General features: G+C 41.9%; 1 protein-coding gene across 1 annotated transcript in view; it reads right to left on the bottom strand.

Annotated features, from left to right (window-relative positions):
* Window positions 1–27,893, bottom strand: part of LOC120897400 — a 74,454-nt gene that overhangs the window by 19,324 nt on the left and 27,237 nt on the right. Inside the window, 9 exon segments of the mRNA XM_040302248.1 lie at window positions 826–978; window positions 2,777–3,088; window positions 4,037–4,195; window positions 6,903–7,015; window positions 8,196–8,246; window positions 10,202–10,341; window positions 22,409–22,555; window positions 23,072–23,200; window positions 23,374–23,574. Of these exon segments, the coding sequence (XP_040158182.1) occupies window positions 826–978; window positions 2,777–3,088; window positions 4,037–4,195; window positions 6,903–7,015; window positions 8,196–8,246; window positions 10,202–10,341; window positions 22,409–22,555; window positions 23,072–23,200; window positions 23,374–23,574 (1,405 nt within the window).

Here is a 27,893-nt window from a genome sequence, read left to right as displayed (position 1 = left end):
AACATTCACACACACACACACACACACACACACACACACACACACACACACACACACACACACACACACACACACACATTACACGTCACTAGATGCATGTAGGCTGCACACTGCACAAACGGTAAATGAAAACAAAAATGATGCAGCTGCACCTTTTTTTTTTCGGTAGGATGAGGACGGGCGAGTAAAAATAAAGTACGTTTTAAGCTGCAGAATACGACAACAAACACGATAGCACACAGAAACGGTAGAGGTTTGGTGGAAAGGATGGTGGTGGCAGCGGTTTTGGGAACATTTTCCATATAAATTGATGATGCCGGCTATCGACTAGATGGCAACGGGCAGTTGCAGGAGCAAACGTAGAAGGGCGTAGTCGTTGGCGTAGGGTTGGAAAATGTTAAACCAAACCACCGTGTTGCAAGAGACACCGTGTGGCAAAAATTAGGAATACATTTAATTAACTATTGGCCTAAAACGGACTGGCATGTTAGAGCAGCTTGGTCGGTTTGGTGATAAAAAAAATACAAAATTTCGATGTTTTGAAGCCATTGTGTTGCCTCCGCTCAAAACAAACAAACACCGATTAGCTTAGGGACACTAAAGGGGAGGGCAAGACATTCAAACTGCATATTATTATCGGCACACTCAGACGCAGAAGGAAAACTTAGAGCATATCAATGCATAGGTAAAGAAACAACAATCAAAAACAAAAATATGCATATGAGCCAGAAAACAAAGAAGAAGAAGAAAAAAACACGATTGGTACAAAACGACGATAGTGTCTGGAAAACAAATTCGGGGCAGGAAACAACTGCAATTAATTACTTTCAGGTAGCGAGATCGATCGATGCTGTGCCGATCGTAGCCGCAATATGCCGAAGCCGGACATGGGTCGGAAGCCTGCAAACAGTCGACGCCTGGCACCGGAATCGATGGCCGCCGCCTGGTGCGTGTTTGGGTTCGTGGGTACGCGCATATCTGGCCAATGTGAAGGGACAAAACAAGTGACTTTTAATGATGCGGGCTTAATGCGGGATGGCCCCGGCATATTGCTGGGTCGGGTTGGATAGTTTGATTGATAAACTGGCGAGGGTGATGATGGTGTTCGTGTTCGTGTGTGTGTATGTGTGTGAAAGATTTATTTTACCCCATTACCCGTCTGCATCTTCAGCGTGAATTGTTGAATGTTTCGAAAAAGTAATTATGCATGTGCCTATGGTTGTGTTTGGGTGAGAGAGCTTTTTTCGTACTATGTGGGATGCAAGGCGAAAAGATCAATTATTTGATTATGCTTATCGATTATGCACTGATAGGGTTTAAGTATTTCAAATCGTGCTCAGAATGGTAGCAATGGTCATAAGTTGGTATGGTAGCTATGGTAGGTTTGAAATAAATATGTAAATTCATTGAATAACAATAATGTTCGAGTTATACGTTTTCCATCCTTTGACTGTCCGAAAAGTTATACAAGTTTTACTAATCACATTATTGTTTATGTTGTATTGAAAAAAATAGAATAGATTGAATAATTTTAATGTGCAAGTGGCTGTCGATACTATCGCCTTCGTTTATAAAATTGTGAAAACCAAATATTATGAAATTGCTTGATGACTATTAAATTTAGATATATTTTTTCATTTTTAGGACCGTCTTTCTTGTTTGTTTGGAGACTAGTTTAAATGTAAAAAGAATGTAAATGAATTTAAATGTAAAAAAATGTGAATAAAAGGCTAATTTGTATGACCTTCCTGCATTATATTTGGTGATGCTTGAGCATGATGTACCTTAGAAGTGTAGGAGTTTTCAAAAATCTACCTAAGACTGATTTGTATGTAAGAAGTAAAAGATCAATCGACATTTAGACTTTTGAGCAGGAAAAGTCCATGATTTGAAGAAATAGATATTGTTATGTTCAAGGCTTTAGATATGCATGTATTTCGCATTGGTGGGACTTGAAGATTATATGATTGAATATCGAGGAAATGATTGAGAAGATATCTAAATTTGTTGAGTTGTAAAGAAAACGCAAAATGAAGCTTTCGCCATGGTTATCCCGATTATTAAAATTCATCAATACATTTTTTTTCTTCAATACAGAATATTTACTACAAAAGTTGAACAATACTAACTCTCGAATGTTCAGCTGCTAGCTGGCGAGCGATCGATGAAACAACCATAAGATGAACAAAAAATCTACAAAATCCAATTTTCTAATGTTCACTTCGAGTGAGATTAACGAACTAGAAATAGCAACAATGCGTTCAACTACGATCCGTAGATGTCTATGTACAAAAAAGGATAACTCGCGTGCATTCGCGCTAGCGAAAGGAGATGCTAAAGTACATAAGGTAAAGCATTATAACGGTATCTACAGAGACTGCAGGATCGGCTGACCGAACTGATAGTCAAATGGAAGAAAAAAACGGACTACTCAGGCATAAATTATTGCGGGAGTATAGAGAAAGAGAGACAGTGAGAGAGAAGGACAGAGAGAAAGAGCGAAGAAGAAATTGGTGAAGGCAATAGAGCTGAGATAGAGGAAAAAAGGTTGACACAGCGCGCTTGAGAAGAAGGTTTAAACTAGTAGCGTCAAAAACAAACTGAACTGGACACGGTGCTGTGACATTAAAAGAAAGAATGAAACAAAAACGATATACAAAAACAACCGAAATTGGCCAAACGGAACATGTAGTTAAAAAGAGCAAAGACAACAGAAAAAAACTAATAGTGAAAACAAATAAAAAAGTTCCGCTCGGGAACGGAACCACCGGCGGACCTGAGCATGACATGTCCGTTGCAACGGGTGCAGTCAGTCCCTGTTTCTGGTGTGGATAATTTGGCCCCTGAGATTTGACTGGTCCCCGCCATGGCGCTCGGTCCGGATACTCAGGCACTTTCACTACGGGAATGTCTAGCGGAGGGTTCGAGACGGTTTGGTTGTGTCCTGCGGCGGCGGCGGCGGCAGCTGCGGCGGCTGCAACCGACCCGATCGGTCCTGGGCCCTTTGACGGATCGACAACAATTTTGCCGCTGGAAATTTCGCCCGCCTGCTTAAGGACCTGATATATCTGATCGACATCGGTTGGTTCTGTTGAGGAGGGATCATGAGGGTTTTCGTTGTTAGTTGCGTCTGTGTCTGGGCCAGTGGCGGTTTTGTAGCGAAGGACACGAAAGAAATACAGGACTACTGATGGACAGGATGGTGAGACGAGGAGGTGGAGGGCGTGGGGGAGGGAAGAGAGAGAGAGAGAGTGGGGTAGCAGTATTTGGAGAAAGAGAAGTCAGTGGGACATCAGTGGGTGTTGGCGTGGGGAACATAGTATCAGAGATATTTACAAATTATAGTTAACACGATATATTTTATAGAGAACAGCAAGACTGCTTCAATGTCATATGTTTGTTTAGTATTGTTTTTTCTGGTATGTTTTGAGTATGATCAAGCCCGGTCAGACGACTCCGATAAGCCATTTTTGAATGTGGTGCGGGCTAGCGAAGCTATCAATGATTTAAACAATTAAATAATAAAATAAAACAAAACAACACAGATAGTAACTGACACTTGAACAAATCATTCACACGATGAAAACTACCAGGCGCAAGGCACACAACAGTTGGCCACAGAACCCTACAAATGTCGCGATAATTTGAGGTAGTAGTCGGTTGCTAGTGCCTTGATAGCATGACGGAACTGGAAGCAGCGGCAGTCTTTTGTTTTGTTTGCTGTTTTGTTTGTTGTAAGTAGTGTTAGTAGTGTTTTCGCTTGAGCCATTTTGGGCGCATCGACGGTTGGCTAGAGCATGTGGATGAATAATTAAAACAAAAGCACGATTTGTCGAGGCCGCCCTGTCTGCTTGACAGACGGCGCGAACAACGACAGCCGGGTCGTCGCGTAGGTGAGCGGATGAAAAACGACCGGCAACGGTTTCCCGAATGCAATCGGGTTGAAACAAAAAATATAACGCGAAAAACGATTGATGGTGGATGGAGTGAGAGAGAGAGAAATGGACGTTGAGACCGGGTGCATTGTTGTACTCACTTTCTTCCTCGACCTCGGTGGCACGGTTCTCGATTTCCGAGGTGCTCTTCTGGCGGCGGAGCAGCTTCTGCTTTACCTGACACTTTGGCAGCTGCGAAGCACAGTCGGCGTGCACGTTCACCTTGCATATGCGGCACCGTAGGCCCTGGCGGGTGTGTCCTGGCGTGACCGAAAAAGCCGGACGGAAGAACAAAATGAGAGAAAGAAAAGAAAGAAAGCGGTAAATGGATAATTCCATTAATCATATCCAGCCCGATGCTGGAGGTGTGGCACGATCCCGGGCAGTAGCGCGGGCCTCCCTTGGGGAATGGGGTGAAATGGGGTGAATCAATTAAAAATGCTTTCGTTAGTTGAATAATTACGTTAAAATGACACCTGTAGACAGTGCACACAATCGATGTTATAGGTGGAGAGAGCGTTGGCATAGGTAAGCATAGGCAACGAAACCTATCGCCCCATTGTGTGCATCAGGTGCATTTTATAGTGAGGGAAGGGACAAAACAACGAAGAAGAAGCGAAAAAACCGCACACTCACAAAAAAGAACACCATAATGGAACACATGAGTTCATCTCGGCGTTTGAGACAGCAGTCGATGTGTTTCAAGTCTAACCACACGGGAAATTTTGACATAATGCCAAGCACAGCACACTGGATACGTGCTATATGTGCGCTTGCTCGTGGACATCAGAACTGCTGTCGATGGCTTGGGTAATGGGCCTGCCAAGCGCACCCAAGCTGGGTGCTGACCTCGAGCATTCTCCATGATCGTTCATAATTTATTCCGGCACAGTCCGGCTACAATGCACGCCCATGACGGATCAATTCAACAGTAGTGTTCATAATTTGGAAATTAAATTATAATGTGCTTTGTGTACGAGCATACGGTTTGCGTCCCTCTGGGTTCTGCTAGTTTTTAAAGCTTTTGAGGGAGGAAACGATATACGAGAAACACTGTGTTTTAAATTGAAGCAGATGCGTTGGAATATTGCAAACTATCTACCAAAGGTGTTTTAAATGTGTATACTATAGCTTACAGAATACATGTGTTGCAAGATGTAGTGGGTAATTCAAACGAAAAATATTCTTCATAATGATTATACTTCAGACTTCCACGTACACTGGATTTAAAGATATTAGAATTTTAAGAGTCAAATTATGTAGCTATTTACTTGAAATATCTTGTACATGTGATTGCTTATGTTCATATTCTGTTGTTGTGCAAAAACATCAAATTTTGCAAATTTCCAATCGGTTGAAAAGGTTCACCAAAAAAAGCCTAAGTAAGTCCAATTGATCGTATCATATACGTATCGCAACACATTATCATTGAAGAGAAAGTCTTCAATGAAAGATAATGTTTTTAAAACTTTTTGCCAAGACATGTATGAGACAGTGCCAAAACATAGTTACGTTAAAAGTCGTTTGATTCAAATGAAATATAACGATCTACGTAAACGCTGATGAAAGTTGCTGTTTTTGTTTGTTGAAGGCTGTAACGGTACGAAGATGTCACTAGTGTTGAAATTAGTATTTTAAAGGTCCAAAAGATTCCTGAAAAATTGTTCAGACTTTATCATCAAAACGAGGTCTAGCTACTATTGCATGAAATAAGCACTGACTTTGAGTGTTTCGATAAAAAAAATACCTAATAAATATAAAACGCTAAAAATTTAATGATAATATTGATTAATCTTAAATCAATGTTATTCGTGGAAAATTGCATTTTATTCTATTGTTACACATCCGATATCCTTTAAATGAATTACGGAGTGGCACTATTTCTGACTGTATTCAGCTTACGAGTTGAGTTTTGTAATGGTGTATTGGTCAAATTTTAGAATGTAATAGTTGATATTAGAGTAGACGTAAGCACTACATCACAGGCAGCATTATGTGAAGATTATAATGCATTTAACGAGACATTACAAACGCTTACTGAAAAGTAATTGATTTATTTTGCAAGGTTTCTCAGGTGACCTCAAACATGTCAAACCCGTGAAAAGCATTTGAAATAATTCAATGATAGCTCGAAGTTTTGGATGATTTTCACTGTGAACAGTGAACAATTGACTCAGTTGTGCAATTGTACAAACTGGAGATGAAGTTCACGAGGTTGACCTGACCAGAGACTGTGCTGTACTCGCGATCTTTATCTATTGATTTTTTAAGTAAAACTACCCGGACTGTTGGTACGGGCGAGCTGTACCATCGTTACATGCTGCGGACAAAAATAGACAACGCTTTGTAGCCCGGCCGGTGGTACGTAGGATTTCCAAAACTTTCCGTCCTGATGGATGGGAGGTTGGTGAAGTGAATTATTTAATGATGGAAGTAAAAGCTCTGAAACATGCTCCGAAGCATCTTTTGCTGCCACTGCCAGTCTTCATAAATGTAATACGTCTCCAACCACAGTGACAGTGGTTTGTTTGGTGGATCAGGGAAGATGATTGAGTTTCGCATCAATAATTCAACGGCCAAGAAGGCACATTGCACATGGAAAACGACTTTCGGGCTAACATGTTCCGAAATTGTCGTAGTTCGCTTTCGCATACGGCCAAATACGAAAGTTATGTGTTCTATTTCGGGCAGGTTGAAGCCAAAAACGACAACAACAAAAAAAAACACACACACACACCTAGCACAATAAGGTCTCGTTCGGCTTTGGTACGGCGTGCCTGTGGTGGCCAGCTGATGCCAGCGCCCGGCAACAGACGATGAAGTTTTATTTGGCGCTAGGGGGTTATGGGAGAGGTGGGGCTAAAAATTCTACGACAATCAACAAAAGCACTTTTGCGCGGGTTGATGGGCACCGTCCGCTGCATCGATCGAACAGTTGCCGAAGCCTTTCGAGTAGAATGTACGTACCTCGTAGCACTTGCGAGCAAACGTCGCACGGTGTGATCTTTTTGTAGGTGTACTCCTGTAGATTGTGATTATCGGTGCCATCGAAGCGGATTTGTGCTCCATTACCGCTCTTCCTGCAAGGATGTAGTAAATTACGATATTAGAGAAGAATTGAAGGAAGAACAGACCGGTTGCTAAACCGTACGGCTGCATACGTGCAAGTAGACACTCAGTTGAAAAATAAAAAAGTGGTAGAAATATGTGGTAGCTGATGGCGCAGAACGTAGGCCAAAAATAGATACATCGTTAGTGATAGTGTTGAAGACTTAGGGTAATTTAATACATTTCGTCGTGTTATTGATTGGGTAAGAAAATCAGACATTTTATCGTAGCTTTGAAGTATCTCCTATCCACAATTGTAATAATGGAAAAAAATGGTTTGGGTTTTATAGTTCAGTATTTTGTCAAAACTTTTATCCCACAGCTAGTTGCTGGTTTTGTGCAAGAACTTAGGACGATACATTCTTTGAGTGTAGCTATATTTATGAACATTAGGGGCTACATCTTTATCACTATGTCCGCGTTCAACCGTGAGATAAGAGCATAAAAAAGAAAATTTTGTAAATGAAATGTTACATTAGGTTAAAAAGCACTTTGTTCAGCGAAACTGAAGGTAATACTTCAACGCATACATTAATGTTAGTCAAACAATAGCCACACACACACAAACGCACATTTTGTTGCCTGAAGTCTAGCAAACTATACGAAAACTAAGGAAAAGCAGTGAAAATATCATCGTAATTGTTCTATAGGCGAGATTGAAGCAAATCTATCGGGATTGACTAGATAATGTTCAAATCTAAAATAAATCGAGTAAACAGTTAACTGTTTTTTTTATTGTTTTTTCTCCTATTCTCTAATACATTTGATACTATACAATCTCTTCGAGACGACTTTAAGGAGCTTTTACGCAAATGCAACTACTATCATATATATTCTGATTGAGCTGTTAACTGAGGAGAAGTGTATCATCTTCATTATTGTGTACGCCTAATTTAAACAGAGGATTCTGCGGCTCTGTGCTACTACTAGTCGTAAAGGAATAAATAAACGGGGATTAAAACGTATACATAATTCCAATAGGTGATTATACGATATGGTAACATATAATAGATATATATGCTATCTCCTTAATATTACACGTGGAGCACACACTACGACAGTAAATGCAATACTTATATACGTTTATACAGTAGAGTATATTGTTTATATATTATTTGGTTGTTTTTTGTTGTTGTTGATGTATGTTGTTACCTCATAGTCAACACCGTAGACACTGCATGGTACATTTGATTGGTTTTGGTACTAATTGTGTGTTACCGAATTGCAAAAGTAATAGGAAGGCAATAAAGAAATCAAATGAAAGTTTTTATTAACAGTTTTCGCATACGCATGAGGCAGCGGCATTAAGGCTCTAGACAGCAGGGCAGTGCCTAAGCTGGGAAAACGGGATGTTTTGCACAAGATTTTGAAGTTTATAGCAGGAAAAAAATACATTGCGGTCGGTTGGGGCGATTCGAATGCGACTGTATAGCTAAGTTTATCATCATACGCATGAATGTTAAAACCGGTTATCGGGCTAATGCAAATTTCCTATCCTTTGGACATGTTCAACATCATATTTAAGGTTAAGATCCTCAAATAACTACTATATTATAATGAACAATTGAGGTAAGGCTTTTAAAGCAAGAAAGAGATGATCTTTATGTGTCTTCCTTTTGAAGTACAAATATGTTTTGATATCATACATTATTGGCTTGGCTTAAATTTATATTTTATATTTTATAACTATCCAGGAAATACTTGTTACGAGAGGACGCATCCGTTTTCAATCACAATAGCGCATCCGTAACACAGTCACCGAAGACCTAGCTTATAATGCGTTATAAAATTGGCTCCAAGGTAACTCTTTGATAATGAAGTAATACACGCTCATTACATTTTCGCGTAGCATGATTTTGATGTGTAACAAGATTTTAATATATATTATTAAAATCAGTTCCATTTGCAAGGAAAAATGAAAACATGCCATTGGCTTGGTTGAAATAATTCACCTAATAATGGCAGTGATTCACACCTAACAATCGAAGCAAAAAGCCATGAAATGTTGCCTCATTTCATTCATTGTTCACAATAAAGTGATCACGAAAGCGAGCAAGAAAAAGAAAAAATACACACACACACGAAACAAAATGTTAACGACAACGGCAAAACGCTGCCAATAGCGGCGCCATTGCTGTTGCGATCAAAAGCGAGTCGAAGCAGTTAATTCACGTGTAGCGGCAGCGTGTAGATGAAAATTATGCCCCACGCTGGCACCAGATCGTGCTAGAGGGTCTGTACAGGCAACAACGGTCCATGTTGAGCTCATCCTGATTTTTCCTCCCGCAACACTCATGAAAATGTCGTGTAGCCGTTTCGAATAGAAAAGCAAGGTTATACGCCCGGGTGTTTTTTTTCTTCTTCTGCCTTTTCCTACACTAACACGTTATCATTTGTGATGAAAGCGGATGATGATGCCCTGCAGACAGTCGCATTCTTGAAAGACCGTGGCACTACAACCATTTGCTCACGCCTGCCTGAAATGGGCCGGTGTTTGGAGGTTGAGATGTGTGGCGAGGTATGGGTGAGGTCTCTTTGCCTAATGGATGGTTCCCGGTAATGAACCTGGGCCCCCGTGGATGCCTGGATGGATTGAATGGAGGTGTCGGAGGTGATGGAGACCCGGGTGCCGAGAGCGGGAACATGGGAAAGCGCGCGCAGAAAAGATTAAGGCGGGGTAGGGTTCCCGCTATTTTAAAAGCGTGAGCGGTGTTGTGCGGCGAAAAGGTACATTATAAAGGATTGTGGAAAGCCCCTTCCGCTTGGGCCAGGGCGTGAGTAATTCGCGCAGAAGAAAATGGAAAAGTCATCGGTGAGAAAAGTTAAGGCGTGGTGAAGATAAGGGTAAAAATGGACCATGGGAAGGCAGGGGCGAAGAAAGAGTAAAACAAAACGTTAAGCGAACATAAAGCGGGCGATAAATGCGAAGAAAGGCTTGAAACTTAAGATATTGCAACGGTTCGGTGGGGCAAAATGAGCCAAGAACAGTAGATGGAGTGGGATGGATTGGGAGCAAACTAAAGAAACAAAACAACAAGGAAAATAGGGAGAACAGGGATCATTCAAACGCTACAGTAACCAGAGGGAGGTTGTAGAGAGCGAGTGGGGGAGGGGGAAGAAAGAGAGAGATAAAGTTAAAAAAAAACTGTTCCACTTACCTATCGTTCGCCGAACCTGCCGGTTTCAGGCTACGGAACGCTTTTAGCCACTTAGTCTTCATTGAGGAAGAACTAGAAGAAGACATTTTACGTTCACCGCGAGGTGAACCAGGATCTATTCTACCCAAAAATAATTCTTTCTGTAACGAGAGTACGCAAAGTAGAAAGAGGAAGAAAGGAAGATAAAAGAGAAGAAAACAGTGAAATTACAGATAGACTATTCTAGCTCGGTGTAATATTAAGTATTTGCTGTCGGTGTAATGCAATTTTTTGCTCAAATCTATCCCGATACCAATCACAGCGTATGTGAGTGTGTGTGTGTGTGTATTTATTTGTGGTATGTGTGTATGTGTTGTAAAGATTTTGTTCAGTACTACATCCATAATCGCTATGCGTTGCTATAGTAACTCGTTTCAAGGTAGTTAGAAATGTATCCACTAATAGCTAAACAGAAAGCTAAAGGAGTCTATTCAAATGGAATCGAAACATTCGGTAGCAGTAATATAGCTTATAGTATTAGTAAAGGTGTAAAAGTAGGCAGTAAGTAAGACTAATTGTAAATAAGTAAAACACAACCGAAAAATGCCAAGGCCATCAACGTCTGCTATGAGCTAAATACCTATCGATTCACTAGAATAAATAAAAAAACAGTACAAATCTACACCTAGATTGCGGCAACGCGTAGTAGAGTGGCAGTAGTTGAAGCAGTAGTATGTTATTGCTACGAAATGGATTGCATCCAATCAGGTGGTTGAAGTGGGCAAACAGCAGCTGTAGCATCTCGGCTTTCTTCGCCTTCTGAAGCAGTGCAACGTGCTGCCCATGTGTGTAATAGAGAGAAAGAGAGAGAGAGAGAGAAAGATAGTGCAGCCGGCGCAACTATTATGGTTCTAGTTTATTCAGGTCAAGAGCTCTATCCGATCTGTGAAGCTGGCAGCACACGACGTCCCCGGTGGTAGGTCGCGATACACATCTCGTGATCGTATAAGCAGCCCTGGCAGTCCCATTGCAAACAATTCCCGCCCATTTCCCGCCCATACGGTGCCGCCTGCAGGAATGGTTTGTGTGAGAAGCTTTCATGCGTGATGTTCTTCAAAATGAATGCTCTAATAAATCATACCGAGCGTCGCAAAAGAAAAAAAAACGCTGGGAAGCAATGTCGAGTGCTTTTGGGTGCCCATCTTCCTCGGGGTCAACATTTATAAACTAGCACTCGTACACACATACACACGAACGTCTGTGCGGGGATGCACGAGCCTGGTTGGTTGACGCGGTAAACGAAGGCAGAAACTCAAACAAATTTCCACATTTCTCACATCCTCCAGCGCAGTAAGCGTTGTGGCCTAGGCTGACACACCGCGTGCGGGTTGAGGCGGGTGGGTGTCGCAAACCGTGTGTTCTCGACTTTTATCGACTCCAGCGCCTGCGAGCCCGGTTCCCAGGCGCTATCAAAAAGCGAACTTCTCCCCGTAAGATATTACCGTGGCTTGAAAGCATCTCGGACTGCGCCCCACCCGTGCGCGGGACGCGTAGGAGAAGGGTCCGATGGAAGGGATAATATACCTACCGGCTCTATCTATTCAGCAAAGTGGACGACCCTTTGAATGCAGATCGACCTTGCTGAGGTTGACCGCAAAGGGAACATTTTTTTCCACTTTTTCCACTCCGGCATCCTCTAAGCGCGTCCCACTGGCAGGGGTTGGTTCCTAATGCGAGCGAACCACACTGGCGCGCTCTACTTGACGATTCTTTGTGTCGCTAACGAACCGGACTACTTATGGGTCCCTAATGCTTACCAGCTGGCACTGAATTGGTTAGGCCTGCGATGCCTCCCACGCACGGACCATGCGCCAAAGCGGATGGCAACGCACACGTTCCAGCTGAATGTGTGTGTGTAAGTGTGTGTGGGCCTTGAATGTTTTCATTGGGCAGGTGTTAGAACACACAAAAGCTCTCGAAACCGGAGAAGCGCCTTTGATTGAAGCCTGTTGCTGATAGGAGGTTGTATGTTGGGTGAATTGAGAACAAAGAGAGAAAAAAAAGCTTCCAAGAAATGACACTTGGCTCAAGCACGAAAGCGTTCAACGGCCGGATGATGCTCGGAAACTCGAAAGTCATTGTCAGTCAATGGTTTCTTTTGCCCGAAGAGCTGTTAATTATATTGATCCTTCCCTTGTCACCAGAAGCGGAAACAATCCGTGTTTCTGTGCTGGATTCATTCCTGTCTTCGGCTACTGCGCTCGAGAACCACTCATCCTGAAGGGTGTGAAAGATCATTAAACTATTGAAAGCGAAATCATAGCATGACAAATAACGAAGCACATGCGTATAATGACGCTGACTGGCAAAACAGTTTGTCGATAGCTGTGGTTTGTAACGTAACAAAAAGGTACGAAAATATCTGGCTCACTGATCATTATTGCGGTTAGAGTTTATGTTCAAGATCATGGTACTGATTGTTTTACTGATTGTGAATGATGTATTTTTGTGTAGGTCTTATGCAATTTATTAAAAAAAAAACAAAATCATTTCCTCAAAGATGCAATAAATGGGAAAAAATCCCAACTGGAGAATCTGTTTTTAGTAATAGTTCATTTCATAAGTTGAATTACACAGAACACAAATTCATTCCGATATTTTCAATATTCGGTGCAATTATTGGTCGAACCTTAAATTGTTCTTTGTTCCATTTCATAGTTCAACCGAAAAATAATAAAAGACGGAATGCATCATTGCCTTAATCTCGAGAATGGCAATTGCAGATAGTGCAAGGTAAGGTGAAAGTACTTATTGTGAACGAATTGGTGCGCAATATTGAATATTCTCCTGAAGGTTTTGTTATGGCTCTAATTGTTTTACTCAGTAGAACCTTTAATTTATGATTTTGTTGTTTTTATCCCACTAGTAGAAGGAAATTCGGTGGGTATGTTGAGTAGGATACTTAATTGTGGTATATTTGCTGATTAGGAAAAGATATTACCTTTCCCTATAGCAAAGTCCTGAAATAAGCTTCACGAGCCATAATTAATATTAAACATTGGGGGTTTTATGATTCTAGCCGTTTTTTTTTATATGAAGTTTGACATCTCATTGACATTATGTCAATACTCCATACAAAACACACAAAAAACTAGTTTCAGGCTTTCAGCCAAGATTATTGCAGCCTAAAACATATGTAAACAAACGCAAGCTTAATTAGGTTAGCTAATAAATGTTTCAATGTTTTGGCTGAAGCAAAAGCGTTTTGTAAATTAGTGTAAATAAATGAATGCTCACAGACACAAATGTTTTGTCGAGAAATGTGAAAAACTATTTGATTGGATGTTTTTGAATCTACAAAAATGTATTTTAACACACTTAACCCAAGTAAACAAAACGATTTTAAAATCCTTTTTTTAGCCCTAATCGTGAAATTCAATATGGCGGAACATAAATATCAATTGGATAAAGCCCGGATTATGAATGAATTGCTGAAATTTTAGCTTTCTGGCTAAATTTTAGCTTTAGTTAAGTTGCACTTATTACAAATTCTGTTTATGTTGTGCAAAACACTACGCTTGCAGGTAGTGAATGCGACATCATTTCATGACACTTATAAGAAATTAAAAATAAATCTTACAAATGATCTAGTGCAATCAATTGAAAAGAAAATTCTACTGCATTTCCCTCTTCAATGAATGTCATTGAGATATTTTGTTCGCTTCTAAGAAATGTGCGATTTTTTTTGTTAATTTTATTAACAATCATTTGACTACGTATGTTTTAATAGCTATACAGATAGTCTCCGTGATACGCGGTACTAATAATTTCTCTTAAGATCGAATTCTAAAAATTATACAAAAAGGTACAAAATTGTAATATTAATTCAGAATCATATGAAATAATTGATTAGTGTCTAAAATCACCTATTATATACAAAATTAGCAACATTTTTTGCTGGAAACTCCGTGATTTAACTTACACTGATATTCTAGATACGCGGATTCTTCCCTGTTCGGCATTAATAGCATATCTCGGGGACAACCTGTTTATCTAAGCATTTATGTATGAGAGTTAAGAACATCAGTTTGAGGACTTATTGATTGCTATAGGAATGATTCAAAATTTCATTCTTGAGCAAATAAAAATAAAACTAATTCACCACATCTTACAACTTTATACGTTAATTAAATTTTGCCAAAGCATAACGTTTAAAAAAATTGAAAATCATTAGCAAACATAAGCCAACAATTAAACATCCCACTTTATATAATCGCTGCTAAAAATCCATATCACTTACTGCCGTAATCACATTTTCTACCATCTTTTCAGCGAGCTTCATCATGTTGCTGGCAAGCTTCTTAGTGCTACAAGAGACGTCTTGCAAGTACCTGACTTATAATTGGGCTTTCAGCGAATTCAAGCTGCCAGTATTTCGCTTGAGCGCGAAACATAACCCAATTATAGTGAAGTTATTAACTCCCCAGTTACGCCGAACGCAACGGGTACCCAGCCTTGTAACTTTATTTCAGACTGGCACTTGAATCGCAATTGACCTAAATTGAATGGTAAAATTTCTGTGGAAATATCCCCAGTGGTCATTGGTGGTGTTCGAATGAGGATAAAATTTTGCTCTACTGCGAATAGATTCCTTCGTAAAAGGTTACTATTACAATTTAGTTTCGGTTCGTCGGATACGGTAAAACAGGTAACACACCAGTCGAATAATTGGCAGCTCAGATGAACATAGTGTTTTGTTCGGAGTATCCATGCGCTGCTCAAAAAGTTTAAACCATGCAATTGAAATGGGGAAAAATAACGCAAACAACTCAAAATATCTACTGTAATGCGTGATGCATGCTGTAGGTTATTATTACCGTTCAGCAAACGCTCTGCGACTTAGTAAGGTCATTTTTTAAATTATCTTTTATGACTTTGGCAGTACAGTGAAACATGGATCAACGACGGGGAATAAATGTGAAAACACATTAAATCAACATTTTAATGTTTTTTTTTTTAACAACGATTGTGTATTTTTTAAATTTTATCAGAAACAATTGAAAAAATGTCAAATTTGTTGACACTAATTAATTAGCACCGAATAAGAATGTCATATTATTAGTCATTGCAGCATCCTCGTATTTAGAGGCAAATCCAGTCGCCGTCGGGTTTGATCTATCACATCAGTGCACAGTGGGCAACGACCAAACAAACGCCGAGATGAAATTCAAATTCTCATACTACTTTTGCAATTTTTCTTCATTCAAAAACGGTTTCATTCTTTTAAGAAAAAGAAAAATAATTTTTGGGGTCGGATGGTCGCAGCTAGTCGCAGCGCAACGACTAAAAGTAGGAAAAATGTTGATCTTTCATATTATGTATGACTATAAGTCACGACTGAAAACGAGTCCAATAAGGAAAAAACCACTCTCAAAGATGAAAATATAAAACTTTTTAGAAATTCTGTTTGGTTTTTGATCATTTATGAACTTTGCAAACAAATTTTTGACAATTATTTAGACATAAAATAAAAGAATGTTGAAAATACATTCCAAGGACACATCGATTTTCAAAATCTGACCATTACTTATTAAATTATCATGGTTTATGTTTGGACAAAATAGCTCTAGTTTTGAACAAAAACACAAATTTTGTACTTTGACGGCCTATATCTCAGTGAGCTTAGGATAAAAACGGGAAATATTGTGGTTTTAACTAAGTTAAAGTATCTGTTTTGAGAAAATGTGATTGTAAAAACAATCAAACATACATACTTAAGAGTGATTGAAGAAAGATAAGCCCGCATAAGCCTCCTAAGATCGAAAGATCGAAAGACCCCCAAACGGAGCTGTAAAACTGGTTATTTTGGGGAAGTACATCGTATTTCAACTATACTGTATTAAATAGACATTTTCCTTCTTGTTGCTAAATTCATGGGAAAATAACTGAACCATTATCAAATTACATCACTATTATAAACATTTACCCATTAATAATTTTATAAAAAAGTATCGCAACGAACGCGATCCTACCAATTTCATTTTGTTTGATTATCATCATTTTAACGATCCCTACCATCTTTACTGTACATCCATGTTTCACTGTACAATACAAAATACAAATAATTTGTAGCATGAAAAATCGACTGAATTCAATAAATTTGCTCATTCATTGCTTTATTATATTTGGGTTCTTGCAAACTGATGAACTAAAGTACGAACAGCAAGTACGCAACCGTCGTAAGCGTTAGAGCAAAAGTAAATGCTTCATCGTAGGAATGAACGATCGAACGAGCGAGTGAATTTCATAACAAACGAAACGAAACAAAATAGCATAGCCGAAAAGCAAAGAGAAAAAAATAGATCAGAAAACAGAACCGAACACCTAATGAAAACTAATTTACCAATCCGCAAGTGCTGAAGTGCATCCTGCAATCGTAAGATGCCAGGAGCGTGAAACAATCGCATAGTGTGCAGAGAGCGCTGCAAAAGACAAAGGACCCTGCAGCGGGCTGTGACCGGGTTATGCCCGGGCAAGCGTTCGCCGCGTTCGCAGCGCAACCGGCAAAGGGACGTAGGGCGACCGTTGTGCCGCGTGCTGGATACTGAGTGGCCGACGTCAACAGCGGCTCCAGCGCAGCCCATTCGCTGGGTCCATTTGCTGGCCGTTCGTCGCTTCCTGGGCGTTTCAGGCGCGGACAGGCAACGGACACCCGTGGGCGCTCAACCCAGCAATAGATGTGTAGGTAAGCACCGTACACTGTGCGCAGGCTAATGGTGTGTATGTAAGTTTGGTCATCGATTTTGTGCACATCCCCCCCCCACGATTTCGACCCGCATTCGACCGTAACCACGGATGCATCACCAGAACACAAGACATGTAGCAGGGACGAGAGAGAAATAGATAAAGAGTGATTTAGTGCAGATAGTATGCAGCGGGCGGCAGCAGCAAGCCTGTGAGGGTGATGGTGGCTGGGATGGTGTAACGAACATAATAAAAGAGGAAAAACATACAACAACAAACAGCCTAGCAGCGACAAAAGGCAGAGAGACATATGTGAGAGAAAAAGAAGAAAGAGAAAGGGAGAGAGAAAGAGAAAGAGAGAGAGAAGAAGGCAGAACAAAGACACATAATTGAAGACTAGCGAACAAGAACTAGATGAAGATAAAAAACAATGGAATCAATCGCGACAGGGCCGGCCGCCCGATGGGTGGCGGCTGCTGTAGCGTGAAGTGAATGAAATTCAATCTAGCGATGGTAGAACAGCACCATGCCAAGAACAATAGAGCAACACAATTGCACGGCAGGATGGAGGATGCGTGCAAGTAGAAACAGAAAGAGAGAGAGAGAGCGCGAAACATGGCCAGAAAATCAAATCGATCGAATCGAACATTCGAGGATAAGGACGTACAAAGAAGTGGAAAAAAACAAACGTTAGTGTAACGTGTGTAAGTGTGTGCGAGGGGAGAAACTTACAACACGATAACGGATCGCTATCAAGCCCATTTGGAAGCGACACAAAGCAAACGATAAACACCCCCGGCAACCCGTGCTACCAATGGACCCCCTCTTGGAAAACGGGTCTGGGTTCGAGGTCCGGGTCAGCTACAGAATCATGCGTAGTTTTGTTTGCATGAAGACGGGGTCCTCGTCGTTTGTCTCTCTCCGCACGCTGCACAGGATGGGGTTTTGATTTTGTTTAACTTTCTGATTGTGGAGCAAACGTCCGCTTATGTGCGACGTCACGAAAGGTTTCGTGCGCGTGCAGATCTTAGCCTAGCGGGATGGTAGAAATTGTTCCACCAGCCAAGGGTGCAGTGGGCTGCAAAGCAGCTGGAAGTGAGCCTTCTTTTGCGCGCAGAAAGCTCCGCTTCATGTTCGCCTCCGACGGATCGACGGGGTGGTGCGATCGCGACGCGAGGTAAACTACACTGTCACTCTCCTGTCACTGCCGTCAGCTGCTGCTGTTGCTGCCTTTTTTGAGCGGTTTTTTTGTGTGTGTGAGCTTTCTGTCATAAGTTTGGTACGGCTTGCAGCCTCAAATATTCCTCGCCCTCTGGGCCGGCAAGATTGGGCAGACTAATAAATGTGTGGTAGAGAAAGGGAGAGAGAGAAAGCGCGAACAAAATAAAACCAAAGTAAAATAAAACCGAGTAAACGAAGAATTTGTTGACCGTGTACGCGCGCGTGTGTTTGGTTGCGTGGGCTCAGGCAAACACCTTCCCTCCCGAGGGAACGAGGCGCACGTCGATACGGGATGGCTGAGGGGATAATTGATGCTTTTTCATTACACTCACGCACTTGGTTTCGTTTCGCTACTACTACACGGTCCCCTCGCGGCTTGCCTGGGGTACCTGGCCAAACTGTACCTTCCTCGGTTTTGGGTACTTATTTATGGCTTCTTTTCTCACACCTCCGTGCCAAGGGCGGTGCTGTTGCTGCTGCTGCTGCGGCTGCTGCGGTAGGACAGGTTGGCACAGGGTTGGTTTGACGAAGCTGTATCGCGTCCGCTGCACTATATCCGATGCTGGATGCTTCAACAATCTCACAGACACACTCACACAAACACACACTGTTAATCAGTCGCTGGTGAAAACACACACTTTACGATCGTACGCGCTGCTTTATCACTGTCACTCGGTCGTTGTTTTCCCCTACCCCGATAAAAAAAGGCATCGGGCTAAGAATGCAAACCAGCAAAAGGGACAGTTCAATATGGATTTTTTGTTGTTTTTGTTGTTGTTGTTGTTGTATTTTAGCCTGCACAATAGCTCTTTGGTGACGCTTAAACCGCTAGCAACAATGAGTGTTTACGTTTGTGCACGATTTTGACGATTTTTGCTATCACAATATTTGCTGGAGTTTCGCTTTGCTATGGCACCGTTCTGCCGGGATGAGGCTCTCCGGCACCAGAGCAGGCGGTTCTCCCTTCGATTAACAATCGGCAAACACGCTGGTGTCGTAAAACGGTCGAGAATATTTGCAATAAATATAACTATCAAACTCCTAACCATATCGTAACAGGGCGCTGCGTTTAAGGTTCGCGTCGCACCGCCGGCCAGACTCGATCGGCGCTGAATGTTGTTTTGTTTTTTTGTTTGTGCTAAATATTTTACTTTCAACTGTGCGTATCTACGTATGTGTCGGGCATGTCGCCTTGTGTTTGTATAATTATCGTTTTAACAAGACTTCGGCGAAAGGTCAGTTGTAGGGGGGGTTTTGTTTGTTATTCGTCGCCGTTGCCAACGTGGTCGCTGCCAAAAAAAACAAAACACTCTCTCATTACACATCCAAACGCGACGGTGCACCGGGCGTCGAAATGGAAGTAAAACTTGTTATTTCCGCGCTTGATGGGCTTATATATAATACACGTTCATATTCACACACACTCCAAAAACACCCGCACGACGCACACTGTATCGCAGATGTGTTCTCTTACGCGCGAGAAGGCCGTGTCACACGCGCGTGCTTTACACAATATCACAATGATTGTATGTAATCTGGCAAATGGGAAAACAATTTCTCTGTATGTGTGTGTGTTTTCTTTTCACCCAAAAAGCACATTAACTGCAATTGCAGCTCACATTTGCTGCCTTTTTTTTTGTTGAAGGAAAATATGGTTGTTGTAGAAAGTTTGGAAGAAGCTTCGGTTTACCCGGGGGTTCCCGGTGCAACTGTGCTCGCTCACTCACTCACTGCCTGTCAAAAACGGCCTGTTAGTCAGCCCGTTTCGGATGGGGACGTCCTTCGGTGGCCTCTAATCAGCAAGCGCCAACCCAACCTGACAGCAGACGTTGGCGTTGACACATTCCACGGGACGCAACGGAGCGAGCGGGAAGCCGTTCGTCCTAAACCTGGCCGACCCTAACCTTGCGCTGGTCGGCGGTGTTGGTTGTGCTGCTGCTTTCTCCTTCGGTCGGTTCGTTTGTGTTGTTATCAGGCGTGAAAAATCATCAGCCCGATCGAGCTGTTTTTCGCCGCTGCACGATGTCTTTGTTGGGGAAAGGCGCCAGCCATGCTTCCCACGCGAGCGCCCAGTCTTCTCGTGTACGCTCTTCGCTCGTGTTCTCGTTCTTCTTTTTTTTTTTCGTTGGTGTACAGAAACGTTGAGATGCTTCACAGGGCAGGGAGGGTGTCAATGGGTGACACCTGGCCGCAGTGTTGCTGAACGATACTCTCGATGGAGAGGAGCGGTTGGTGCACCGTGCAAAGGCAACACTTCAGCCGCAACACACACAAAAGCGCACCCAGTAACAACTGTCCATTCGGGGACCACCGCACTAGCACTGACCGAGCGCGATGTAACTCTCCGGCAGATGGAAGAACTGTTTCCGTTTTTTTGGTTATTGGTTGTTGTTGCTCTTCCTGGGCAGACACGGTGTGGGCTTGCTAGCTACTGCAGGCAACGATGGTCCACGGCACAGCGATATGTTGGCGTAATACGGCGGAGGCACTTCACCGACTGGCAAACGTCCGACTAGCACTGCATGCTTCCTGGGCCCGGGGCCCGTCGCGCGTGGGCTGCAGGCTGTGCCCTTACAGACTGAGAGCTGTAGCGCACACGGTACACACGCTAGGGGCGAGTGAAGTGTAGCCGCGCGTCCGGACAGTGTGGTGTTTCGCCCGCGACCTGGTTACAAATGCGAGCCACTGCGAGCCAAGTCGGAACAGGTGACAGGCCACCACCACCACCACCACAACACACAGCAGCGGACAGAAGCAGTACGGAGCTTTCGCTCGGCTCGGTCGGCTCTAAACTGAACCGAACAGGAGCAGAAGCAGTCGGATTTTCGACGTGCACTTCCCTGTGGCGACTGTCGGTGTGCCTGTGGTAGTGCAGGCCTGTCGAAAACCGAGCACCTATGATGGCCGCATGCGCACTGGCTGGACGCGTTTTCGCGGCGTTTCACTGTTTCAGCTGCGAGAGTGAATAGCATTCCAGCACTGTGCCGTATCGGCACCGAATGCATGACTACCACTTTCGCCAACCTCTTCGTGTGTATGTGTGTGTGTGTGTCTGTGTGGGTGTAGTTTGTTTCGGATACGGACACGTTTTCTGAATGAAACATTCCCGTCCCTGGTTGTGCAATATTGATAAGTAAGCAGCAGGCTAGAAACACGAAAGATAACCCCATCCAATCAACGGAGGCTACCCGGAGCCGGCAGAGCAATGGGCAGCATCAATAGGGGTTGCGCCGCGGTTTCGGCTTTTATCGATGAAGCTTGATGTGGTGGAGCAAATGTTGGGCTTTTTGAGGTAGAAATTAATTTTGGGCAATTTACTAATGGTAGCACTACAAGCACCGTACAACACATCCTTCACGGGAGTGTTTGAAAAGTCGTTCTTTTCCCTTTACCGGAGTAGACAAGACATTAAACCATTCATACAGAGTGGCATTTTCAGGTCTGGATGAGATAAGAAATTCGTTTTTTTTCTTTTTGTTTAGCTAGTAACACCCACACGGCAGCTGCCACGTAATGATCGATGCCTTCGTTATCGTTTGAAATAGACAGGCGTAGCAAATGGAGACGCCTGGTGCTTTACTCGTTTGGTACATACGAGTGGAAACGCGATGCGATAAAAGCTGTTATAAATTTATTACAGGCCTGTTTTGTTATGTAAATGCATGAATAATCTTTTTTGAGAATCATTTTATGCATCCCTACAAGGAAGTATCCCTATCGTGTACTACTGAATTAAATTTAATATGTCAAGAAGTAATAAAATTGCGCACAAACAACCATTACAAAAGTTCAAATTTAAAGCAATGCCCAGGTCTGTGCATGTGTTTATTTTTGGTTCTCCAATTCGCCGTAGTAAATAGCTCGAAAATAGAGCTTGGCATTGTGTCCCAAAGAAAGCACCCAAAGACAAGCAACTGCTCAAAGCTTCTTCGGTGAAACATTTCATCGTGAAATGTTTCTGAAAGCTTGCTGGAAACCGATAGATAAAGCGAATTAGAACTTTTACTTTAGCGCACTATTTCTATGTTGTAAACAGATACAAAGCGAATGGAAATTAATGAAGCTGGAGCTACGTTTGCAGCTTGCGAGCTATCTCAACCTACCACCTATTCTAGGTAAAACACGTGTTTTAAGCAGATAATTATTTGAATCATCCAAAAAATGGCTACCGAACTCTTTACAACTGTAATGTGAAACACGGGAGCGAGTAAAATTTGTAACAAAAAAAAACAAAACAAAGAAAATACAATACACAATCCTTACCTGGGCGCGGACCGCTGCAAGATGGATCTGTTTGGCCCGTACGTCGAATTTTTTCATCGAGATATCCTCCTGGATCTCGTTCGCCTTACTGTACAGCTGGCCCTCGATGCCTCTGATCTGTGTACGAACTAAAGCGTCTACAGAATCCTACAGAAACGGATGCAAACAAACGGGTAACAGAAGAGAAAAAAGAAACCACAATAAATTTAATTGACGCGCGCGCCTACGGCTACGGTTCAAATTTCAAACCACACCAGCTATTGCGAAAAGCGTTTTGTAATATCGGCCAGGCCGGGCCTGAAGGCAAACAGTGGTCTGCTACCACGCAGTGTGATATGCAGAAAATTAGAGCGTCGAACACAGACAAACAAAAAAAATGTTATGAATTGGACTGAACAAGAGCTATTATTAATTAAGCGAAAGAAAAACACGACAATAATACAATCAGAGTAAAAAAACACACACACTCCACAGACAAAGGCACGAGTAGCGCGCCTCTCGTACGCGGGCAGCCCCGTGTAGTGCAAAGTACAATCAAAACGAAACACAACACGGTGGATCGGAAAACTGGAGAACACTTCGGAGGACGTGGCCCGAGCAAACATGCAGAAAACAACAACAACAGAACGGAACAGAAACAGAACAGATCTCAGCCGGACCAACCTGTAGTTGTTTGATTTGAATTTCTAATTCCTGCGACTCTCGTCTCAGCGCTTCCAGCGAGGGCCGCACCTGGATCGTTGCACCGCGGTCGACGACGAGCTCATCCTTGAACACCGGCAGCATGGGATCCTGCAGAGAAGGGAGAGGGAGAGCAAAAGGCGTAGAGCGTGTCAGCGGGGCGAATAAAAAGTTGTTCCCCACAGCTCCGGTCAGTCATAATTGAGGGAGTTTCGGTTTCGGATTCCAATTAAGTATGGTTGCATCTGGTTGTGACCCATGCCGACTGCAACCCGCCCGCTTACCCCGCCATAGTCCGGATAATCGTCAGCTCCAGCGTCGGTGGGCGCATTTGCTGACTGCGGTGGTGCAAATGCCTTTCGTGGAATTCGCTGGTTGTTCTGCGGCACCGGAAGCGTGCGGACGAAGTATCCAAGATCGAGTGCCGGCGAAACGTTCTTGCACTGCACTGCCAGTCCATCGTAGCGCTTCGCCTGTTCGGCTGCCTGGAATAGTAGCAAAAGGGAGAAGTGTGGTGAGCGCTGGTTTGTTTGCAGAGAAAGCTGGCAGGACATGGACCAAGTAAACCAGAAGAAAGAGAAAGAGAGAGAGAGAGAGAGAGAGAGAGAGGGGTTGACGGTACAGAAAATGGAGACGATGCCGTAAGCAAACTGACACCGTCAGTTGTCAAGCAGAACGACGGTAAGGCTGGGCGATGGTGTCAATGGCAGTGAAATTCTTCACTTTTGTTTGAAAATTAAACATGTCGCCTTTCCTTACAAGCTGCGCCACTTCTGGGAACGAAGGTAGAATTACCTCAGAAACTTGAAATGAAGGAATGTGGTGCTTCCGCTGCACCGAGGCTTTGTGTGGCGGAAGTTAAGATGTTACCAAAGTTGATATTAGATTTGTTATGAATTTACTCATAACACATTGTTTTTGTGCTTTAAATTTGTTCCTTTTGCAATGGAAACAGATAAAAAACGAGCCAGGAGATACAGTTAATACATAAATCAGAGGTTTTATTTGATAAGATAATTATGACAAAAACATAATGAGACCGCCAAAACAATTCTATCGATTTGATGAAAAATTTGATCAAAAATTAAAATTTCAAAACTGACACTCCTGAAAAAAAGAGAAAGCTCGATAAGATAATACAGTCCTGAAGACACATATTGGAAAAAATCGGATCAGAGCAAATTTAATTATTCTAACCTCAATATTGTTTTTGCTGTTGTTTCCGCAAAATGTTGACTATAACTCACCTATTTTTGTCTCTAAGGCATCAAGTTTTGTCTCTGAGCCAATCGCTTTATTTCCAAAATTCAACGTAATTTCTGAAACTTTGGGTCCCAAAATTTATGAATTCTAGTTCAATAGTTAATATTGTCATTGACAGAATTTAAAATAGCACAATTTATTAATTTATATGTCTATGTGGGAAGTTTTAATGGAGTGAAAACGTTGGTATGCATTTTCATGTGTAAACAATGGCTTTGGAATTTCGAAAATTTCACTATTTTTTTGTGAAGTAAAATTACAATTGTCATAGATCTGCTCAAATGCCTTGTAAAATTACGATGATTTCTATAAGAATCAAAAGTTGATGACTTACAGACAAAAATAGGTGCGTTAGAATGAAACATTGATGCGCACTATCAAAAATTGATGCCTTAGAGCCAACATTTGGTGGCAACGACTGTATCCTGCAACATTTGTTTATTACTTTTTGGTAAGATAATCAGATTCGATGGTTATGAGATATTTTTCGGTGCCTAAATTTAGAGTATCTTTAATCTTAACACATTCTTTGAAATAAATAAGATGCTACTTATTTATATATTTAAAACAAACCCACCTTTCCTTTTAGAACATATTTGAATTATTTATTCATTTAAAAATATCAAAAAAAGTATTGCGAAAATTTTTCGTTTCTGTATGAAGCTTCCTCAGAGAGAAATCACTAAAATTGATCGATCGTTATTTCTGGTCCCTTTCCATTTTATCCAAGTTTTACTGTACCGCCATTATTTGAAGAAAAAAAACACACGTGCGTAAAAGAATGTTTTAAAGTATTTGAAACAGAATTATGTTTTTTCTCCCTTGCAAACTTCATCTCGTTACGAGCATAACGTGAAGAAATCGTACACGCCGTACAGGGACTTAGAAGCCATCGTCGCGAATGCTGCGTCGTAGGCTGACGGTAATTGGCAAGAGTTTTATCAGGGAATTTAACGACTTCCGAGTGCGCTATCGTTCGGGAGGATCGACAAACGATTTTCACACTATGTAATGTTAATGGAACGGCAAAATTTGTTCCGTGCCCATGGGCAACGACGTTTGGCATCGAGGGGACGACCGTTGCTCCGCAATCCGCTCACGTGTTGGTGACAGTGTGTGCGTGTTTCTGGTGGTTCTACGAACGATCCACGAGCCGGTCGCACATCAATCGAAACAGGAAAGTATTTGCCCGCTCGCCAAAACTATCGCTCGCTGTCGGTGCTGGTGATCTGAAGCACAACTTTCTTTCCCCTTGGTGACAAATATTGATACTGAAATTTAATTGGATTTTTCATTGCACTTTGCTACCACGTTCGGGCACGTGGCAGCGTGAAACAATCGCAGCGCAAAGCGGCAAAATTGATGGAATCATTTCATTCCCCGTTCCTCCATTTTGCTCCATAATAAACTGCGCGGAAATTTAGCTTCCCTTCAGATACATTTTTCAACAACTGCTGGGTGGTTCATTAAAGTCGGAAATGGCTTGCTCGGTGGGGGATGAGATCGGTGATACAGTTAAATTTCACCCGTTCTGTGCTGGTAATTTGGCCGGGGCGGTAGCAGGTGAATAATACAAATAGAATTCTCATTAGCGATTCCATGTTTTTGTTCCGTCACTCATTAATTACCCAGTGCGCTTTTAACGATCGTTACGATCTCTCGGCGAACGCACAGAGAAAGAGAGTGAAAAAAAAACAAAAACCAAGTCTGGAATGAATGCCACAATCCTCTGGCTTCCATGAAGTACGCGTAGCGGCGTACGGCGGTATAAAAACACATTCACCAGATTTGTAAAGTATCCTTTTACAACTTCGGCCCGCTTTTACCGTAGAGTTAGTGGGGCTTCAGCGTATCCGTAAACGGTGCAGAAAGGGTGAAAATTAATATTTTATTTTCACGCTACATGCCCAACCAGCTGCTGAAATGTGTTTTTTATGTATCATTTTTTTATGCCGTAGCATAGATGGAGCCATTTTGATTGAAACACCAACTTGAAACGATGCAGACGAAACTATGAAAGACTTTTGTTGAGTTGTTTACTGCTCGATCTAGAAAAAAAGGTAGCGCCGTCTACAGTATCCCTCGCTGTCCAATGTAACATTATTAGTCGAGAGACGCAACTAATGGATCATTGACTAAATTAGTATCGCGTCGATGCTGCGAACGATAGCGCTTACCGTTGTGTAAAGCTATGAACGGAAGAGCAGAGACCAACGAGATACAGCTACATCCATCGCATCCTAGCTGGATCAATCCGTGAGGAATAAGCTGAATAAAGCACCGCGACCACCATAAAGCAACGCAGGTTCTTGCATATTTGATTAGCCCGAGTACGTTTGCACACCATCAACATCAAAGAAAGATGGCGATAGGTAGAGCATAACGCTCCGTACAATATCTATGCAAAACAGCGCCGGAGCGTTTGAATGAGATGAATTGCAGGCTCGTGTTGTAAAACCGTTTCACGAACGCCTGGGGTTTTGTAAGTCTTTTATCGTTGGATTCCGTTATGCTTTATTAATGAGTTTTCATTGAGAAAATTGCCCTTAAAAGGGCTCGACGTGGTTAATCTGCTTATAACAGTTGTGGGGGTGCCAATCGCCTCTGCTCGTGCTAGCGATTGGTGGCACCATAGCTGTGAATGAACAATGAGTTTGAAGTGCGTTATTCAATCTTAAGATTGGGAGACCTAAGAATTTATGTAAATATTTTACACCGCATAACTTTTAATTGCTTTTATCTGTGATCTACCTCTGGTTGCAGTAGAATGCGATTTTATTATAACTTTTCTTTATCAGTGTGAGGTAAAACAATTTGATAGTTAGTAGCTCACTGTCATAAAAAAATAGGCAAACGTTAGCTAAGTTAGTGAAAGCTGTTAGTTTGCTTAGGAATTGATGAAGCACATAGTCGTACGACCTAGCAATCTGTCCATCAATAATTCAGTGGATGGATGTTGAGTAGAAAACTTCAAATATACATGAGCTTATTTTTTTCAGATTGAAAGCTAGGCTGAATATCCGAGGTTAGTTTTACTTTCGGTTCTTAATCAGTGTTGAGATTTCTTCTATGAACTGTAAAATCCATATAAAAGAATACTACAATAATGAAAGTCCCTTGTGGTGTATTGTTTTTTTTTTATAATCTGATTTAAGTTAGCTATTCAAAGCGTTTGGTTGCTGTGTCCATAACAGGAGTATGAGCGGGTTTTTTAAAGGTGAAACGTTTCAGAGATTCTATCAGATTTTTTCCAATAATTTCGAAATTAGCCGACCTGGCCGTGACACTCTATCCCCTTGCTAGATTTTAGAAGGGGAAACTTTTTTTAAGATATTCTGTGAATGAATTGCTATGATATTCATATTATAGACAGGAAGTTGCCCTAGAATTTCTAGTCCCTTTCACATAGTAAAAAAAGGATCTGTCGAGATTAAAAAAAATTAATGGCTTAATTTCAATTCTACTTTTTCGTTAAACGCCGTCACGTATCTACAGTGGTCGGCAAAATAATGTGCCCACTACTTACAATTTTACATTTTTT

The sequence above is a fragment of the Anopheles arabiensis genome, chromosome 2, assembly GCF_016920715.1.
Source record: "Anopheles arabiensis isolate DONGOLA chromosome 2, AaraD3, whole genome shotgun sequence".
In the NCBI taxonomy this organism is placed as follows: Eukaryota; Metazoa; Arthropoda; class Insecta; order Diptera; family Culicidae; genus Anopheles; species Anopheles arabiensis.
The sequence above is the reverse complement of the archived record's forward strand: the minus strand, read 5'-3'. Positions and strand labels throughout refer to the sequence as shown.